General features: G+C 28.8%; 1 protein-coding gene across 15 annotated transcripts in view; it reads right to left on the bottom strand.

The window, feature by feature from the left end:
- The window catches only part of LOC107443261 (serine/threonine-protein phosphatase 4 regulatory subunit 1), a 122,724-nt gene that overhangs the window by 41,006 nt on the left and 60,253 nt on the right, over window positions 1-21,465 (bottom strand). For 10 of the 15 annotated variants that reach the window (XM_087161056.1, XM_087161058.1, XM_087161055.1 and 7 more), the window contains one exon: window positions 595-701. In XM_087161056.1, coding sequence (XP_087017182.1) covers window positions 595-701 — 107 coding nt within the window. Of the gene's footprint in view, window positions 1-594; window positions 702-9,883; window positions 10,323-10,698; window positions 11,033-21,465 lie in introns of those variants that run through there. The other 5 variants (XM_087161066.1, XM_087161061.1, XM_087161065.1 and 2 more) reach the window with 3 other exon arrangements.

Below are 21,465 nucleotides of genomic sequence, written 5' to 3'. Positions count from 1 at the left end.
TATCAGTATTTAAGACAGCTCAAAGGACTCTTTTGGTTCGATAGCTATAGATTGTGCATCCCTGCGTAACACCCAATAATCTTTAAAAATATTTAAAATTACGTTTCATTTACCTCATCTTTCCAGTTTTTAAGAATTTAGAAAACAAAATTTTTTTTTCTGATATAGTATCAGATTTACGTGATTGGAATCACTTTAATTTATTTGTACCAATTTGTAAGAAATAAATTTTTACAGCTAACAATGAACCCATTCCCATAAAAAAAACCTTCAAAGAATTAAGTGGTTAGATTAGAGTATGATACTGCAATAAATCAGCAATTTATTTTTACTAAGAACCACTCATATTTTTTATTTATTTAATTTTTCATTTATATTAGAGATAGCTCAAGGGTTAATTTTGTCCATGGACCATAGGTGGAAACAAAAAAAAGAGAAAGGAAAATAAGAAAAAATAACACTATGACAAATAAGAAGAAAGCGATACGTAAGGGAAAAAAACCCAGAGTGATAAGTAGATAAATTGTTTTGAGTAGTACGATACTGTAATTGGTTGACTTAACTATAGAGAAATCGATACAATTGATTACTCACCATAATCTTCGGATATACTGCCGAGAACATTGATGACGCGTGCCACATCATCAGTGTTCTCGTGAACCAGCCGTAGCGTCTCCAGAAGGTTGCGTACCACAACTTGCCTAGAAATAAAAAATATTTATATGAATATCATATTGAGAATTTTAGAAACTGAGCATTAAAATACTTGTCTCTTGATGCGTTGTTGATGTGAAACAGTTTCGACAAGTATTTTTAAAATCCAATAACATTGACACTGAACTTAAAATTGTACAAAATTAAGCAAAACGCTTTTCACATCTTAACTTCTTAAGAAAAACAAACTTTAAAAAACTAATTTACATACAAACATGAAGAGCAAGTTTTTAAAAGTATTTTTTTGACTAATGATGACATATATGAACTTTTCTCCAGACAAATCTTTCAAGAGAAATAAAAAAAATGGTTTAAAAAAAAAACCCTTCTTGGAGGGGTATAGAAGTTCTAAGTTCTACCCAAGAAAGTTTTAGAAGATTCATTCACTATACATTGGCCATTATTGTGGTAAAATTTTTTGGGGGAGGAAAGAGATAAGAAGAAAATAAACTAATTTTAATGAAAAAAAAATAGAAAGGAAAAGCACGATCATTTTTATGATTTCTTAGAAAAATCTACCTTTCCCTTTATGGCAACTGCTCGTTTTTGTACTATTATTTAATTGTTCAAATAGTTCATTCAATTGCATTTTACAGCCATATAATTAATGGACATGGGCATTCTAAGAAACTGGGGGTAAATGACAGATTCATATCAGGTTATTTTATAAATGAATCATCAGGAAAAGTATGCTTTTTTTCTTGTAGTGAAATGAGTTTAAACTACAAAATACATTTTTTTATATACTTGAGTGTTCGTAAGATTTTCACACTTCATACAAAACACAGAAATGATGACATCTAACATTCTTGTGGGTTTAGTTGAACGCATAATGGAACCACGAACGCATGATGAAACCGCAACTTGTCCATGCGTGAACATAACATTTTAATAGCGTGACCATAATATAAAGGTTTAAAGTTAACATCGAACAATAATATATCGACAAAAAACATTTAATAATGTTTGAAACGAATCGGCACAAAAACAAAAAAAATAATAATTATTAGTATCATGCAAAAAAAAAGTTTTGAAATTCAATTAACTTTCTTTCGCTTAGCTAACCTACCAGAGATAAGCTTGGGCTCGCTTTTGGAGGTCCGGGCCAGAGAATTTTCATCCGAGCCCACCTGAGCTTGAGATGCATAGGGTTACTTAGAGTCCGAGATATATATATACGTTGGATAAAGGCCAAATTTTGGGAGCACTGGACAAAAGAACCGAACATAAGTAGTAGATAGTAGTAATTTTTTTTATAAAAATTAGATTTTATAAACAGTCCGAGTCTGTCTCATAGCTGTCTTTTACTTACTTATATTTACACCAATTAGCTGTTTCGTTATTAAAACATACATTCAGGTGAAAATCGCAAATAAGTGACAAAAAAGAAGGAGAGGGGGGGAGGGAAGAACAATCACAAATGTGGAACTTTTTTATTAAATCACATTTAATTTAAGGATAATTATTCTAATAAAAAATTAAAGGTTAATAAATAAAACTAAATTAACTATAAACAATGCCAGTTGAACGTTAGTTATCATTCAAAATACTTAACACCTGGCATATATTAATTATTATATATATATGCTAATTATATTAATTAAAATTTAGAAAGTCGATAAATATTAACTCTAATGAATGACAGGAAGTATTTAATTCAAGTGTATTTATTTTATGGCAAAAACTATGATTAGAATGAGAGATGGAAATTGAAATAGATGAATCAGTTTTTTAATAAATATTCGTAGCAAATTTAAAATATTTTATTTCGAAGCACGACAGAAAAGAGTAACGAAAGATAAACTTTTAAATGATTAAGAGATTCAATCAGCATTATGCACTATGTCATGCAGCACAAATTGTTATTTAACATTTCCGCCTGTTAGGTAAGCAAAAATATTAAATTGCAGTTTTGCACTTAAAAAACAATAAATACGTTTCAAATTGAACGTTATTTTCCGATATTGGCACTATATAGAATGTTCAGATTCACTCTATATTTTATGATCATTATTCAGGACCGCTATTCTAGGACCAATATTAAAAAAATCGAAATATCCCAATACCATATTTGAGCCCAGTTGAATTTTATTCAGAATATTTTTCCGATTAATAATACACAATTAAATTGCGACCGAAAATTCTGGTATTGCTTCAGCTTTTTCTGACAGATAATTTGAGAAGAATGAAGACGCAACTCTTGTCTGAATATATATATGCTAACACTCTAATCATAGACGAGGCAGTGCCCTTTGTCAATCAAAAATAAACAAAATAAGAAGCAATAAAATATAAGAGGTAGTGAATGAATCTTTTTGAAATATTTTCTTTTATTTTGTGGGAACAGAAAACCGGTTTCCTTACGTAGCGATGGGGGTGTACCTAACTCACTACGCAAGTCAAAAAAAATTTTCCCATGGCCGTAAAAAAATATGATAAAAAGATTCGAAGGGCAAGAACTAGTGGAATGAAATATTTTCTTCCTCAAGACGAAAATGGTTTTAAGGAATGTTGGGCATGCCGACCTCAATCACAAGTGCCCATCATTCACTTTTTTTTCTTCTTTTTTTTAATCTGATCGCAGCGCTCAGTGTGCCCCCTAGCCGATATCCAGTCCTCCACACCTGCGGTTTAAAAAGAATGCATTTTTCCCTTCAGGGTCAGAAGGGTAATGTTTCAAGAATAAATAGAATCGCCTTTGAAGCTCGTTTTGCAGATGGATGCAAATAAGCACAGCCTTTCCAAGAATTCCGCAACCTGTGTAGAATTCCAGGAGCTGGTTTGATGACAGAAAGACTGGCTTTTAAATGATTAATCCAGCTTATTAAGCTTGATACAACCAAATATGAATTTTACACATTTGTTGAAATATATGTATTATCACACAAAATATTTAACATCAAGTTGTCAACTGACTTCGTTACTAAGAAAAAAAATATTTATAACTAAAATGCAGTTAAAAAATTTTTTTTAACTATAATACAGAATCTCTACAAAAATTTATCAGTTTAAAAACCGTTATAAAGAAATTAGATAAAAAATTATTTTCCGTTTAATAAACATCTAAAGTATAAAATGATTAGAAGTATACAGTTTTAATGAAGAAAAAAATTCATATAAGGTTAAATCAAATCATATTATGAAGATAAATAAAATGAAAAATTCCCACATTATTTTTTAAGCGATAAAAAAGATCAAATTTTAATAATACAGGAGCTCTACCATTTGTAGGACACCGGGGAGAAAGGGACTTGTAAGCCATTGCTATATTACTGTACGTAGTTCCAAATCCAACAGCATTACCTATGTTCTAACTGATATACAAGAAATACATAAAAATTGAATTGTGTGGAGAGAAAAAATTCACAATTACCAACATTAACTTTTTTACAATGCGATACCTGCACGTGACGTAGGGTGGGTAACTCGATCCTGATTGGTTGTTGAAACGTGGCATTTGTTTACATGAGCAACTGTTCTTTACATTCTGTTCTGAGTCGGCCAAGACCGCCAGTATCAATTCTTTTACGTGATACATTCTATATTCTTTCACAAGGATTTTTGTTCTTTCACTGTATATTTCTTACTTAAGGCAAAGGCGGAACGAAGCCATGTTGAACATAAACACTAATTATGCATCGAAGTTTCCAAATACACTAAACTATTAAATATATCAGTTACAATAAAATTCGTAGACGAGAGACTATTTCAAGGAATTCGATATGCGATACGGCAATGTGTTTAATTATTGCGTAATGTATTTTTGCTATTTTTCCCCGCCCTTCCTTTAAAAATCGAACCTAAACATGAACCATTGGCTTACTAGAAATAGGAGATACTCTTCTCGAAAAGGATTTAATAATTGATCGATTTTAAAAATATCATTTAAGACAAAAAGAATCATGAATTAAACGTGCAGGAGTCAATTTTTAAATCACTAGCATAAAGGGTATAATAATGCACTTTTAAAAAAAAAAAGATCGAAATATAATTGATAAGTTAATGAATAACTCTCAAAAGAAAAACTAATGTAACAAAATGATAATAAAATTGTTTTAACGTACATAAACTTTGGTACTTAAATTACACTTAGTTTCAAGATTAACTGACCATTTTGGGGTTGCGCCAGTTTGAGAGATAAGTCGAATCAGATCTACTATGCAAAACCAATTACGTTAAATATACTTAGTTAAATTTTTCAACTTTTACTGGCTACACTACTTAAAAAAATAAAAAAAAAGTTTATTACTTAATTTTAGAAATAAAATTCTCCGACTTATTCTGGTATCTGAAGAATTTCTATGTAAACCTAGATTATATTTTATCAATACCATGCAATTCCTCAACGGAAAACTTTTTTTTTTATCTGTAATGCCAAATATTAAATTTAAAAATAAAAAAAAATCATTGTCTAAGGATATAAACACAGAAAATTTTCACGAAATTGAGAAATTTTTACAATAAACAAATATAACAGATGTCGGAATTATTTAAATCGAATCTCTCAATAACTCATTACTGTTATTGACAATTTGAAGAATGGTTATTTTCCATGTTTAAGATGAAATTTTTCAGATTTTTGTATACAAAATACAACTTTTCCTGTCGGTTCCCTGCTATTTAGTGACAAAACAAAATTCTCTGAATTAATTAATTCTCTGAATAATTATTGGATCACAAGTTCGAAACGAATAGCAGATTATTAAGATTCTCCTCTACGAGAGTAGAAGTATCAAAATCAATACACTGTGGCTAAACAAATACTGGGTGTGGATGGATAAAAACTTGGTGAAAATAGAATATCTTTTCCAATGGGTAACTAAGCAGAGGCAGCAGCCAAGAGAGGCCACTGACCTAATCTGATATTTTACCCTCAGGAGGGCAAATTTTTCGCAAATACCTTCACGTTCTTACCTACAGCGAATGGCGGGAAGGGAGTTAAGAAATGCTTCATTTTGGTTGGACTGACGGCACTTTTGAAGAATGCCGCGAACAGCCAGTAGACAGAGTTCAGTCTGGCGACACGGGGGGCCAGAATTTCAAAATATATGCCTCTTTCACCAGAAACCACTGAGATAATCACTGTTTTTAAATTTCCAACTAAACCATGGACTTCGGTTACTTACGTTCAGTTAAGAAAATAAATATCTATTTACTCTTAATTACACAAGTCCAGGAACTTCAAAGAGAGGACAGTAAAATTATCTTGGTTATTAAATTGAAATTCAGTCACTTTTTAGAATTAAACCATAAAATTATGATGTTACAGATTGATAACTAAAATCGTTATAACAGTAAATTTTACAAAAAATAAAATAATACTTAATGCTCACCGTTCAAAAAATAAAATAATACTTAATGCTCACCGTTCAAAAAATAAAAATACACTAATAAAGAATTGTGTGAATTTTATTTTCGAACGAAAATGCTGATTCAGATTTTTCAAAATTCATCGGGTTAACAGCTTGGAAATCGGTATAGAATATAATGGAAATGGATTGAATATTCTTTTAAACGTTTAGATCGACACAACTTGTTTATCATACCTTGCAAATGAAAATAAGAAAAATTAAGAGATATATTAAAATAAAATAAAAAATGCAGAGATATATTTTTATGCATTAAAATCTTCTCTTCTATGTGTATTTATTATTAGTTTAAGATACGAAAATGTTAGGAGTAAATGCTAATTTTTAAAAATTATATCTTTGTGCACCAGAAAAAAAAATCGATTAAAGATACTAAAATCTGAATAAAATTCAGAAAAAGTAATGAATGGTAATGGAAAGTAATACAATTATAAGTGATATTGTATAACAATTAATTGGTAATAAAATGAAATTATTTAATTTTGATGCGAATTATATTCAATTTTAAAAATTGATAACAATCGAATTTCTTGGAAATACTAACTGTAATAATTTACTGCTAACGTATTTTCAGACACTTCTTATGCAAACCACAGTTCACACACAGTACTTCGAGTTCCGGATCTAAATGGCGCCTGTTTTTCGCTTCACTCAGATATGAGATCAAATATGTTTAAAAAAGAACGTTCCAGTAATTGTTCGGTTTTTGATAACTAAATAAGTACAACTTGGCACAAAATAACATTATGAGAATATTTATTACAGTAGGCTCTGTAATATTATTGAATAAAACGCCGTAATAAAATAAAACGCCGAGAAATAACGAAGACGTTAAATCAAAACTTGCAAATAGTATTCTGATAAAATTTACAAAAAAGTATGAGATAAAATTATTGTAATATGAGTTACCATTAATTACTCTTACTTATAATTGAATATTCAATGCGGATTTAAATAAATCATTTGTTCAAATTATTATTATTTTTTTGCTTTATATTTTAAAATATTTATTTAAATTTACGCAACCAGAATATATAAGATACAAATTATTTTAAACAAATTTAACAGGGGTCTGTCCAGACATTTTGTGAAAGGTCTGTTTTTCGTGAAATTGTGAAAAAATTACTCACATTCTTTTAACCAGGGTCCGCTTTTATGAATTTGTGCAAATAGGGTCCGTTATTGCAAAAAAGAAAAACTTTTTCAAGGAGTTTTTAAATTGTAAAGACATACAAGATTATGCTCAACACTGTAAAATTATAATTGAAAAATTTAAATTTTAAAAAATAAACAATAATTGCTGCTTCTAAATTAGAGATACAACATAAAAATATTTGGTATTTAGCCTATATTAATTTCGCAAAATATTAATTTCAGACCAATAATGGAAAAATCGTCTGCCGAAGAAAAAACTTAATTCGTTTACATCCATCTTTCTTGTTTTCTGCCCTGGAAAGGGTTTATTCTATTAACAAAATAATAATGAAAATAAACAAATTTGTGAAGGATCCGATTAAAAGAAAAATCATTTTGTGAAGGGTCCGTTTTTAAGTTAAAATATTTTGTGAAGGGTCCGTTTTTAAGTTAAAATAGTTTGTGAAGAGTCCGTTTTTAAGAAAAGATATTTTGTGAAGGGTCCGTTAACGGACCCAAATTTCTTCTTAACAGAACCCTGTTTAAGGAGTAGAGAAGAACAGAATATTTAAAACAGAGGGTAAAAAATTCAAATTTAAGAAGGCGTTGGTTGACATACATTAAGTTGAACAATATCATTTTTCTAAAAAAAAGCATATCTTGAAAAAATTTTTTACTTATTCAAGAAAACATTTAAAATGAACTAAAAAATGTAATCAAAATATTTGTTTACAATAGAAAGCTGTTCTTTGCGGGACTTCTGAACAAATATATATTTATAAAACAGTTTTTAACAATTTAAGTCCAAAATAAAACCTCAAATTATAACAGGATAAAAAATTTAAAAAAATTTAGCCGCCGCATTAATTTAATCCGCCACACGGATGAAACGACCGTCAACTTAAAAGGATTTAAAATTACATTAATTGTTAAATTTATATATATATAAAAAAAAATAATAATAATAATTTTTTATTTATTTATTAATTTTTTATGTAAAATTTTCTTTCAAGCGATAGATAAAAAAACTAATCAGTAGTTACATAAATTAATAGAATTTTAAATGTACCATCTTTTGCTTTTGTAAGAATAAGCATTTGATATTTAAATCATTTACTTATTTTCGCACAAATATGAACCTCGTAATATGAGGGTTACTAACAATCTGAAAAAATAATGACTTAATTATTATTCGCGAGAACCATCGAAAATTCAATGTTACTTTACGCGTTTATGATCTCAGAAATTATGAAAGCTAATTAGATAAAAAATACAATTATGTAACTACTTAAACAAAAATATAACGCATTTTCCCCCATTGAAATCTAAAATGGCCCCCAACACAAAATTTCATACTGAGCGAAGGGTGCAAAACAAGAACATAAGGTCCAATACATAGCGCATTTATATAATCCAATTCTTATTGTTCATCTTCCTTGAATAAATTTTATTTACACTTTCTATGAATATATATGCATCCCTTTAAAAATTATGCATAATTCTGAATTAGATGCTGTGAAATAAAAGTTTGAATGATTTTCCGGGCGAAAGAAGCAACAATAAGAGAAAAATATTGAAATAAACCACCAATGAAGTAAATGCAAGAAAAAATAATAGAAAGAGTTGAAGGAAATTAGGATAATTAAAAATTATATATTTTCTGGGAAGTTCAAACATGATTAGTCTTCATAAAAATAGACAGAAGGATATGAATTGTAAGAGAAAAAATTTAAAACGTGAAATATTTCTACACTAACACTTAGAACACGGTTAACTGATTCTGAATCATAAAAATCAATCCAGTTACAATTGTGTCTGGGTTACACTTTTGTTGTTTAAAACTGTTTGAAAGTCAGATTATAAACCCGCTGATTATTTAAAAATTGATGAAATCTAAAAATATAGTTTTTATTATAACTACGTCACGTAATTATATTAACACAAATTATAACTTATTCACATTGGATATGAAAGTCATGGTTTCATAAATTATTATTTTTTTAAGTTAGTAACAAAATCAAAAAATATGTGAGAAAAAAGTTAGAGAAAACTAACTCTAATCCCCAAAAATAAAGCTTTTAGCTGAAAATACTATAAATTTTTTTTTGCAAAAGAAAAAAAAAAATCTTTCTATATTTAAAAAAAAGTCGAATTAATCCTTCAATAAAAATTTATAATTAAATAAAAAGCATGATTCAAGGAAAAGTATAAAAATCAAAATTATAAATAAAACAATCTATCATCCCAGTAGGGATGGAGCGATTAGCCATTGACAGAATTTGAGGGATGAGGGGGTGCATTAATTCAAAACTAGTCTTTATTAAAATATTTAACAAAAAAAAATTTTTTTTTATAGTTTAGGATACATAACTTAAAACTTAAGGTGGTGATAAATTAGAATTTTTCATATAAATAATTAATAATTTTTAATTACCTTAACTCCTGTTTTTTTTTCTCTACAAATTTACATACTAATTAGATTATCAAAACAATCAAATATCTACGGAAACAAATGAGTTAATCCACAAAAAATAAGCGCTATTTTGATTTTTTTTTCTCTCTTATTTACATATATATGAGAGTGAAATTTATATAAGATGCGCAAGAACATCACAACATAGCAAACGTAAACATTTCTCAGAGGTAAAGATCTTATGAAGACTCACCCAGTTTACCACTGCAGGAGTACATTCCAAAGAACCGGACGTTGTAAGCACATCTAGTTAAAACAAAAAAAAAGCGATGAGAATCCGCCGTAAGCGTCCTTGTAAACCCCCAAAATTTTTTATTCCAGCCAGGCCAGGCCTGATAGAAACCTCGCACTCCCTTCCTCTCTTCACCCTCAAACATGAAGTTTGGCAGAGTGCCAAGAGAGGCCAAACACTAGCGCCTTCTGTGAAGAAAATTTAGAGACCATCATCCTCTGAACCACCATGGTAGCCAAAGACCAACTCTTCGAACAGCAAGTGGGAGGTTTAGGCAATGAATTATGAATGGGAGACAGATGTTTGCGGAGGCAGCAAAAATGACTCACCGACGATGCAGTGCCGTTTGCTTGTGGAGCATCGAACGGCGACTGAGATCCCACCAAATGTAAACGACCACTTCCTGTGTGGCTCCTTGGAGGCTCGCTACGTAGAGGAAATCGCAATTAAGCCTTTTTCCTAAACGACAATATCCGGTCGTCTTCACTATTGAAGAATGTATGTACTCGCCCTGACTCACTTATACATGCAACAACACCGAACAGATTCATTCAATTTCAACCAATATCCATTGTTAATTAATAGCAGGAACAAAAATAAGAAACACTACAGAAAAAAAAAAATCAGTTTTTTCTAAAAAATCAACCAAATTCCATCTTGAAAGCGAGATATTAACAGAATTCAGAAAATAGAAATACTTAAAATAAAATAATAAAAAAATATTTTTTAAAGAGCAATGAAAAATAAACGGATAATATAATAAGAAATAAACTTACGCATTTTAGGATGGTGCAGAAAAAAACTTCCAACGTACATTTATAGTTTCAAAACAGTAACGCGTCGTTGTTTATTAAATAAAAATACCTAATGAAATTAAAAGCACATTTTAATTGAATTAGTACGGTTTTTAGAAAGAAAATACGCGGGGCAAAGCTAACACGCCCTTGGAAATCGAGATGAGATTTTAAACTTTGGTATCTAAAAAAAAAAAAGCCCGCCAACGTCGAAGAGCGCGATCCTCCTTCCAGCGAGAAACATTCCCGCCAAATCAAACCGTCCATTCAGGACGCATAGCTCAAAAATCTAAAAAATAAAATAACAAAAAAAGTAGAGAAAATGGGTGTGGAAAACGCCTAGGTGGAGAGAGGGAATGTTCGAATCAGGAATGGAACAGGCGAGAGGGGGGAAGGGAGGAGTTGGCGTCGCTTCATTCACAACCGCTCAGTCCATTACAATCCTACAACTACTGCAGCAATGGTGTCATAGGGATGCACAGTATATTTTAGGGATGGGGAAACAAAAAGGAACTATAGGGAGGGTTTTAAAAGTTTCTTTTTTTCCCCTTCTCTGTTGACGCACAACGAAAACAGCACTTTCCCGTCATAATTCTTTCCCGCGAAATGAACATCATTAACATACTTGGGCTTCATTACGTTTCAAACATACCCGGCCATTGACCTATATAATAAAACTTTTCTTCTACTACAGGGTTTGTGTGAGAGTGTGATCTTAACCTCTGGACTTGCGCATGAGATCACAGAGTTCACACACATCTCAATAACCAGATAGGAAAAAATTCAACTACTACACAACTTGGAAATATTTTTAGCATCCCTAAAATATCTTTAAAATTATTTATCACACTTTGTGGACTAAAGATTTCTGAAATTAAATTCCTATTAATTAAACAAGAATTTTAATCTGATACATTATTCCGTTCCAATAGTGACATTAAATTGTATAGAAATATGTATATTAAGAAAAACCTAGGTGTAATTATTAAAAAAAAAATTTAAATAAATTTTAACTTGGGAGAGTAGCATAAGTGGAAAAACAAGACAAAAGTTAGATAATAAAAAGAAAATTGTAAAAACCTCATTAAAAAATGACTATAAATCAATGTAAATAAAAACCAACAAAATATGTCTAAATGAAATACGAGAATTAAAAAAGGGGGGACCAAAAATTAATAAATATCCGAAAATGAGAAAGAAACTAAGTACACAAATGCCACGATCTTCGGTCGCATACTCTTTCATTAAAACTTGGTAACATATAAAATCAAGAAAGCCATCATATTGAAATCACATAAAAATTGACGAAATTATACCAACACTGTACCAAAAGGAGGCACTGAATTAATTTCAGAAAAACTTGTAATCACTGCAGGGGTAGATTTGGGCCATATAAAAGAGCAAAATTCAGATTTAAAAAAATAATAATAAATAAAATAAAACACAGTATTAAAAAAAAGCACCATTTTAAGATGTATACAGAGATGAGAGTAGTCAGAAAGTAAAAAAGAGGAAGTCCAAGAATATATATCTAAACAAAAATTTGACAAAGAAAGTGCGATTTTTAAACGTGTAAACCATGTGATTATAAATCCCGATATGAGGCTTTTAAATCACGTGAATATGAAACTCTACATCGAGTTTAAAAAATGCGAATATACGAATCATGATGCGTAATTTTTAGATCAAGAAGCAATGCACAATATTTAAATGGCCTGAATAAGAATCGCAACGTTCAACTTTTAAATCAGGTAAATACGAAAATCGATGTTTGATAATAAAATCGCGATTTTAAAAATTCAAAAATACAAAACACGATATTAGATTTTTAAATCTCGTAAATACGAGTCATAATGTACGATATTTAAAAAGCGTAAGTAAGAATTGCTAGGCGCAACTTTTAAATCAGGTAAATAAGAAAAATCGATGATTGATATTAAAATCGCGTGAATAAAAATCGAGATATTTGCAGAGTCTGAATTTACAAGATTAATTGAATGAGCAAATAAATATTTTCACCGCAAATTCACCTCTATTTTTTTTCGCTTTTTTTGTTTGCTTTCACTCCAGAATACAAGAAGCAGCGACGTCTAAATTACGAAAATACGAGCTATCCCGCCGACGAATAAAAAATACGGAAAATCTTATTTTCTGTGCGTGAAATCGGAGAAAATAGCTAATATAAGTAAACATGCGGAAGGGTTAGCAGCTAGGACGTAGTTTGAATTTTATGTTTTACTTTGAAAATCGTAAATAAATATAATTATTTGACTTCAACGACTGAATTTAAAAAAAAAAACGGGATATATTTAAATAAATAAAAATTAAAAAAAAAAGGAAACTTTTAGAGAATTTGAGTTTTTGATAAAAAGGCTGAAATTCGAGAGACAAAAGCGAAAAAAATCTCATCTCTGTATAAAGGTCAACCAGTTTTATCCCAAGGAAATGATTTTTATAGAAACTTCAGAGGGAGGAATGAGGACCTCAATAATTTCACTCCGCGAAAAATTAAATTCCTCATAAAATATTTTAACTTGTGCAAAAAGAAATTTCAGCGGAAATTAGCGGGAAAAATGGAAAAATCTTAGAAAAAGCGGAAATCCGCGAATCCGCGGAAGAATCTCATCCCTGATGATGTATATTAATTTAAGGAACGATTCGGGCTGTTGCGAATAAATTTAATATAATTTAATAACTACTATTGAGTCTTATTAGTTCTTTTCTTTAATAAAATACGAAGATTAATTTACAGGATATGAGAAAAAATAATATATCAATCTCTTCGCCTCTTACTTATGTATAAGTTCACTTATGTGATAATGATGAAATGGTGCATTCCAATATAATTTGCAAAATCATCACTATTTAAAAAGGCATTATTACAACATACCATAAATTTTTTAGCTTCTTTATGAGTTGGCAGAAATTCCTTTCAAAAAATTTCTGAATATTCCTTTGCATATTAATTACTTGTTTAAAAGATTTCTAATTACTATCAATTGCAAAGAATATATGCTAACATATGGAATCATATCGGTCGTTTTAGTCATGATAGTTTAGGTGGAGCATTTTCTACGTTTACATATTATCATACAATTTATTTATTTCATAAAAGTGCACGTGTCTATGATTTGCTCCGGTAAGTGTGTCGTAAATTTATTTCATAAAAATGCGAAAAACTAAATCATCACAAAAGCAAGCATCATAGTTTAATAAATGTTTTTTTCAAATGCGAATTGATTTAATAAAGAAAAATTCATTAACACTCTAAATTACTTTTTGTAATTGATTTTTACATAGATCAGATGAAAATGTAGAACTTCTAAATTAGCAAAATTCTCAACACAAATTTTTAAATTAAATAGTTTCCTAGAAAGGTTACCCGAACTAGTAATAGCTTGTCAAGTCCAAGGAGGGAAATTTTAGGATGCTGGGTATGTAAAAATTTGGGGGATGGCGGAACATGCATAAAAAGCAGGAGAGGGAAAAAAATGAACCAATGAAAGAGGGGGAATGGGAAACTCTTCCTGACAGCGGAAGTTATCCATATAAACAAAAAGGTCATATTTTCAAGGTCTTATAAAGAGGGGAAAGAGGTGCCCTAAAAAAATAAAGGGTATTTTTTTTTTTTTTGAGGCACGCATTTATTTTTTCTACATCTTTTAAAGAACACAATTTAAAAAGAAAATTATATAACAAATAACATCTATAATGAACATATAAAAACTAATAATGGATTCCCGTCATTTCTTTCATCAAAATGTACAGTGCTTACACATAACTGGAAAAAAGTCTATAATAAAGCAATCAATAACAAATTAAATTTGGAATTGGGTTAATCTAACACAGGGTGTGTAGCCAAATTATACAGCAAAAAATAAGCACCTTTTAAGCACTTTTCAAGCACTAAAAAATTATTTTTAAGCACTTTGAAAAATATCATAAGTAGGCAGGGTTGGAAAGTTTTTGACGATTGATGGTTTTATTGTTTTAATCGCCATAATCATGAAATTTTGAATCATGCGAAACGAGTGGCGTTTTTATACGCTACGGACTGACAATGCGCAGAAATAGATTGGGGTAAATTAATTGTGAAAACGTTGAATAGAACAATGTGAACTGTGTCTTTATGCATAATTCGAAGCGAAAATCAACATAGTAAAGGAAAAATCTCAGTTTTAAAAAGGGAAAATTAAGCACTTTTTAAAAACACTAAATGAAAAAAGCACCTTTAAGGGCTTTTAAAAAACGAAAATCGAAAATAAGCACCTTTAAGCACTTTTTAAAAACACTACGCACTCTGTAACAGGTTGGAAATAAAAATAAAAGAATTTATTATTAAATTCATTGTTTTTACATTAATATAAAACCAGACAATAAACTGTGATTAAAAAACGGAAGAAAACCACGAAAATGGGTAACTTTCTGCAAGAACATTTACTAGCGAAAAAAAAAATAATTATCGAGATATTTCGGAGAAAGATCTTAACATTAATATATTTTGCTAAGCCATTAAATTTCGCAGATCTCAATTTATGAAAGTTCCAAATGCGAACGCTTGACGTGAACGAAAAAAAAAAAGAAAAAGAGCATCAGAACAAAAAGCACGGAAAAGAAAAACATTTGAACGAAAATAAATAACCTTACAATTATAAGCATTTAATACCCGATTAGATTCGGGATGCTGGGCCAGAATTACATGAAATTGAATGATAGTGTTATTCAAATGAAATTGCTATTATTTTAAAAATTAATATACAAGAATTAAGTTTATGGTTAGAAACAATTTACACTTCAAAATATTAAAAATAAATACACTTATTGCATTATTATAATAATAATATCAAAATACATTTTCAATTAGTGATTTCTTTATCAAAAAATTTATTAAAATAAACATTTCACGATGCTAAGAATTTTAATTTACAAGATTAACCCCTTAGACACTTTATAGATAATAATATTATTAAATACATTAAAAAGTTTCACATAAAATTAAAAAATATATATATTTAATGTTTAAAATTTGTTTCCGCTAACTGAACTTTGTAAATCAACTTTTTTTTAAGTATCTTATTATATTGGAATAAATTATTGAATTACATTTTATTCGTGCTCAACGGCCTCATTAAATTCATGAAATTATTTAAAGAGCACTTTTCAATGTTTTTAGTTTATTTTTGTCGTTTCTTCGGAGGCATTTTTATTTTCCGAGATAAGATGGGAACAATTTAAATTTGTGTAGCGAATTTATATATTTCGCCAAATAGAATCTTATTAACAAGAAATAAAAGCACGACATATTTTTTGTAGTTAATTTAGTTGAATTCACAACTAATTTATTTGAACTTAGAAATCTCATCTTTTCTGCTCTTCAAATAATTTAAAATATTTAACTACAGTTTACAATAAATTTTTGTATAGATACTTGCTTTCGAAAATAAATGCAGGGATAACTTTGGTAAGAAACGGGAAAAAAAAAACGAAAATAGAAATCTTAAAATGTTATATGTAAAACACTGTTTTATACTTAAAATAAAACTGAAATTTGAGCAAGAAAAAAGTGAATATATCCATACATTATCGACGTTTGCATAATAAAATATCGATATCATTTTTTAAAATTGTTTGAATATTTAAAATCGCGAGAATAAGAATCGCGATGTGAGAGTTTTAAATCACGTACGTGAACATGAATCGTAATATGCATTTTTAATTGCGGGAATACGAATCAAACGTGATATTAAGTCCTTAGAATATAATTTTAAATTACGTTTACATAAGCAGGAAAAGGCGTAAAAAATAAAACTTTTTCGGAAACTCGAAAAAAAAAAGAAAGCAATTTTCTTTTATTTTATTAAAAATAAAGATGGAATTCCGGCAAAAAGCAGGAAAAAAATCATCCTTGCATATAGACACTCTTAATTTATAATTTCTTTTAAGAAACGTGGATTATTTATTTCCTGTATAAGCGCCAAATAACCTAAAAGCGACGTGATACATTTTTTAAAAAATTTTTATTAAAGGAACAGTTAGAAGAAATTAAGAGAAATTAGAAATTCACACCGACGTGAGCACTTGCTAAGCTCAACTAAAAGTTTAAATTGCCTGAATGTTAAATACCAGTATAATTCTAATTTAATTAAAAAGTAATTATTTCTATAAGATATTAATGGGTTATCTGCAAGTGACGTAGTGTGGGTATCGCGATCCTGATTGGTTGTTGAAACGTGGTATTTGTTTACGTTAGCAACTGTTCTTTCCATTCTACTTCGAGTAAACCAATCCCGTCAAGTATCAATTCTTTTAAGTGACACATTCTAAATTCTTTGACAAAGATTTCAATTATTTCACCATATTATATTTACAGAGTGACTTAACACAAAGACAGGCGCGAAACCACGTGGAACATTAACAAACTAATTACGCATCGAATTTGCCGGGTGCAGAAAACAAAAATATATAACGGTTACAATAAAATACAAAAACAAATAATAAATCTAAGTAAAAGAAGTTGACGTGAAAAAATAATATTTCAAATAATTCGACGGCTTTGTATTCAATTAATTAACATTCCAACTTATATAAAGAAACTTAGCTAAACTTCAATATGCCGTTTTGCTGATTAAGATTAGCTGGCGTTGACGTTATAAGTCACATGTGTGGGTATGGGAGGCATTATTTTTGAAGTGCAAGTACTCCAAATGCTCTTTATAAATTAAAACAATGCTAACTAGAAGGCTACTTTTAACACCCCCAAAACTGCTACCTCAGAGATTATTTTGCATAGCTCATTGGGTACTAATGTATTTTATTCTAGTTTTTATGCAATTAGTGGTACTTTTTAAAATGAACTTATGAAATGTGGAAGTTACATACTGTGAAACTTCTGCTATAATGCAGGGGTCTGTCCAGACATTTTGTAAAAGGTCCGTTTTTCGTGAAATTGTGAAAAAATTACTTACATTCTTTCAACCAGGGTCCGTTATTGCAAAAAAAAACTTTTTCAAAGAGATTTTAAATTGTAAAGATAAACAAGATTATGCTCTGCACTATAAAATAATAATAAAAAAATTTAAATTTTTAAAAATAAACAACAATTGATGCTTCTAAATTAGAGATGCGAGATACAAATATTTGGTATTTAGCCTATACTGCTGAACGCAGAATATTCATTTCGGACGAATAATGGAAGAATTGTCTGCCGAAGACAAAACTTAATTCGTTTACATTCATCTTTCTTGTTTTCTGCCCTGGAAAGGGTTTATTCGATTAACAGAATAATAATGAAGATAAACTAATTTGTGAAGGGTCCGATTATAAGAAAAATCATTTTGTGAAGGGTCCGTTTTTATGAAAAGATATTTTGTGAAGGGTCCGTTAACGGACCCAAATTTCTTCTAAACAGACCCCTGAATAGTTTCACATTGATGCAATTCAGGAAATATTTCTAATATCAAAATCAAACATAGGATTTTTAAATGTTTAATTCGGTACTAAAAATCGGTTCGTAAAAATATTAAACAATAGTTATTATTAAATGCTGATTTAAAAAAAAAAAAACGTTTCTACGAATTCGTCTAGTGCTATTTAACACATAGTTAAGCAATAAGGGTGAAAATAAGACTAATATTCCTTTAACACCATGAATATAATTTGCAAGAACGCGAGAGAAGATGTTCCAAGACATGTGATTCCCCAGCTTAAAACGTGGTCATCATGCAATACAGGCAGAGTGACTAAAAATTCCTATTTTATCATGGGGTCGCCAAATCTAATGTAAACACACAAAAGAAGAGGGTCTTTTATCAGTCATACTCAACCATAAATCTGATAATGTCTGAGTGTATAGCGAAAAAGTTAAGAAGTGATTGGGCAATTACTAACTTATCTCTACTTTTGAGAAACTGTATAAGTAGGCAGGGCGGCATGTTTTTTGAGGACAGGCACAGATTTAATTCCCCATTAAACCTCACAGTTACGAATAATGATATATGGAACTGAAAAAGTATTACAAATGTTCGCAAATAACGTATATTTAGACGCATATTTATCAACTTGGAAAAAACAAAATTTATACAGTAGAAAGAGGCATAATACTAAAATAACTCCCATTTTTTTTTTTGAATTAGGGAGAATAAAAAAACAGGAAAAAAATAACACAGTAACTATTATATAAATTCTATTCGAGCCACTGAATCCAAATTTAATGTATTAAAATATTTATTCGAAGGTAATTGCATATTTTTAAAAAAAATCAATTAAGATGGAAAGTTTAATTTGAATTAATGGTAGTCTTCAAGTGCATTAAGCTTTTGATAAGTTAAAAATAAAATATTAACAAAAATCATAAAGTATTTCAATTTAATACAACTTTTCAAAAAATAACTAGTTGAAAAATATTGTTTGTAGTAGGTATATATCAATATATAATAAGTGCAATTATTGAAAATTAGAACAATTTCAGAAATGCTTAAGGGTTCCAATCATTTAGTTCAATACTATTAAGAAGTTGGGACAATTACTTTCCATAACTTTCAAATATTTATTAATTAGATTTAATTTTAAAAAAATATGCAATTTCTTTCGAATAAATATTTAAATTATATTAAATTCTATCTTAAAGGACAGAATAGGTTGATAAATTCATATAATTAATAATGAGTTGTTTTTTATTTTTGATGCTTCTTTAGAAGTATTTTATATTAGCACAAATCAAATTTTTTAATTCAAAAAAAAAAAAAAAAATTAGGTAAGAAATCAATGTCATTAGTGAAGACAAAAATGATAAAGAATTTAAGAGTCTCTATTCTTAAGTTTAGTATAAAATTAACAGAAACATTGATCAGAATTGATGGTTCAGAATAAAATACACAATACACACACTAAAAAAAAATAACATAACCCCGTTGTTATTAGTCCACAAACGTAATAGTAATTAATAACAAACCATCATAATACCAAAGAATTGGAAGACGTACCATTACTATTAAAGAAATAATTAATAGGCAACTCGGGTTGCTATGTATGTTTCCCATTAAAGATAAATTTTTTAAAGTTATAATTAACGTCATTATATTCGGATTTCCTTGTGTTTGGTACAAAACTTCGTGATTTCTGTTACACAATTTAAAAACAAATTCGATTTGGGACGTTGAATTTAATGCTATAAATATTTATTCGAATGAAATTACATTTTAAAAAAACATTTATTAAGATTTAAAATTAATTTTAAGTTTACTGAGACTAACTTTTCACACTCCATAATTTTTAGCGAAACGATGATCTTTAAGCTCTTAAGAATTTTCCAAATCTTCATATTTAATTTTATTGTACAATAATCATATAAATATAGAAAACTTCACAATTGGAATATTACGTAACAATAATTTTAGAACTTTATAAATTAACAAAAACTTAATTTTTAAAAGTTTCATTGGGTAACATTCAAATTAATACTTGAGCATCTAATAGCACCCCGAGTCGAATCGGTTTTTCAATTCATATAATTTTTTAAGAGTTGCATTTTTTTCGGTGCTATTTTTCCACGATTCAAAATTTTAACCGTGAACATTAATTAGGAAGTAAAGATGTTTTACTTTCAAAGGAAAAATAAAATTTGGTAACTTTTAAAACTACAAAATTATCATATTTACAAAACTATTTCAAACTAAATTCATTACTAATATTCCATCTTCAAAGCTAGGAATTTCAGGCTGATACTTTCAAGTCCAATGAACTCTCTCCCCCTTTCGAAATTCTATACCATGGGTCAAAGTCAAGGTTAAGTACCACAATCCCTTGAAGGTGTGTAAACTTCTCAAGGACATTTTGCGACCTTCAAATTTTCAAGGGCGAGTTTAAAAATTATAGTTATTCCAACTTAAAAATTAAGAGCCTAAAAATCCAGACTTAAATAAAATTAAGTCTAAGTTAAAAAAATCAAAACAAAACTTTAAATAAATTATTTAACAGTTCATATTATTACAATATAGTGCTATTTTGTATTTCATCAAATTATCTAGAAATAAATAGCAACTATTATGGTCCGCGAATATGTTTCCGCTAATCTTAAAGTTCTATCCAACCCGCGAGTTTTAAAAATTGTTTTACCACAATTTTCAAAAATTATTCTTTAATCTTAACTTGCTATTTATAAAAAGCCAAAGTTTCCCAAATTTAATATTTATCCGTAAACGGGGGGAATGCGTCCTTTAAATAAAGCAATTTAAAATTGTAATGCTAAGAGGGAAGTTTCGCTTTAAAATAATAATAAAAATTTAAAGACTGATTCAATTCGGGTATGTGAACCAAAATTAAAAATAATTGAAAATATATCTGGATGTAATTAGACATTTCCTTGAAAGTTACAAAATTACAAGAATTAATTTTATATTAATAGTTCATATGTTACTGATTATTAAAAAAAGAAAAAAAGAAATTCAGCGTCCGCCGCCAAATCTTTCAACAAAAAATATGCACCTTTTAAGTACTCAAAAAATATTTTTAAGCACTGTATATATTTAAAAAAAAAAAAAAAAAAAAAAAAAAAAAAAAAAAAGGCAAAATAATTCTCGAAGACTTTACATTTACATACATGATCATGATAAAATAACTAGACTAGTTTCTGACAAAGAACTCTTTTCTTTATTACATTAGCCATTATAAACTGATAAAGAGATTTTTTGGTTCGATATTAGAGGGTGGAAAAATGAAGCCTGAAATTTAGAATATACTGCAAAATGCAGC

This window comes from Parasteatoda tepidariorum, chromosome 4 (assembly GCF_982258835.1).
Source record: "Parasteatoda tepidariorum strain Cologne lab strain chromosome 4, Ptep-v5.0, whole genome shotgun sequence".
In the NCBI taxonomy this organism is placed as follows: domain Eukaryota; kingdom Metazoa; phylum Arthropoda; class Arachnida; order Araneae; family Theridiidae; genus Parasteatoda; species Parasteatoda tepidariorum.
Note: the sequence above shows the minus strand (reverse complement) of the source record. Positions and strands in the feature narration are given on the sequence as shown.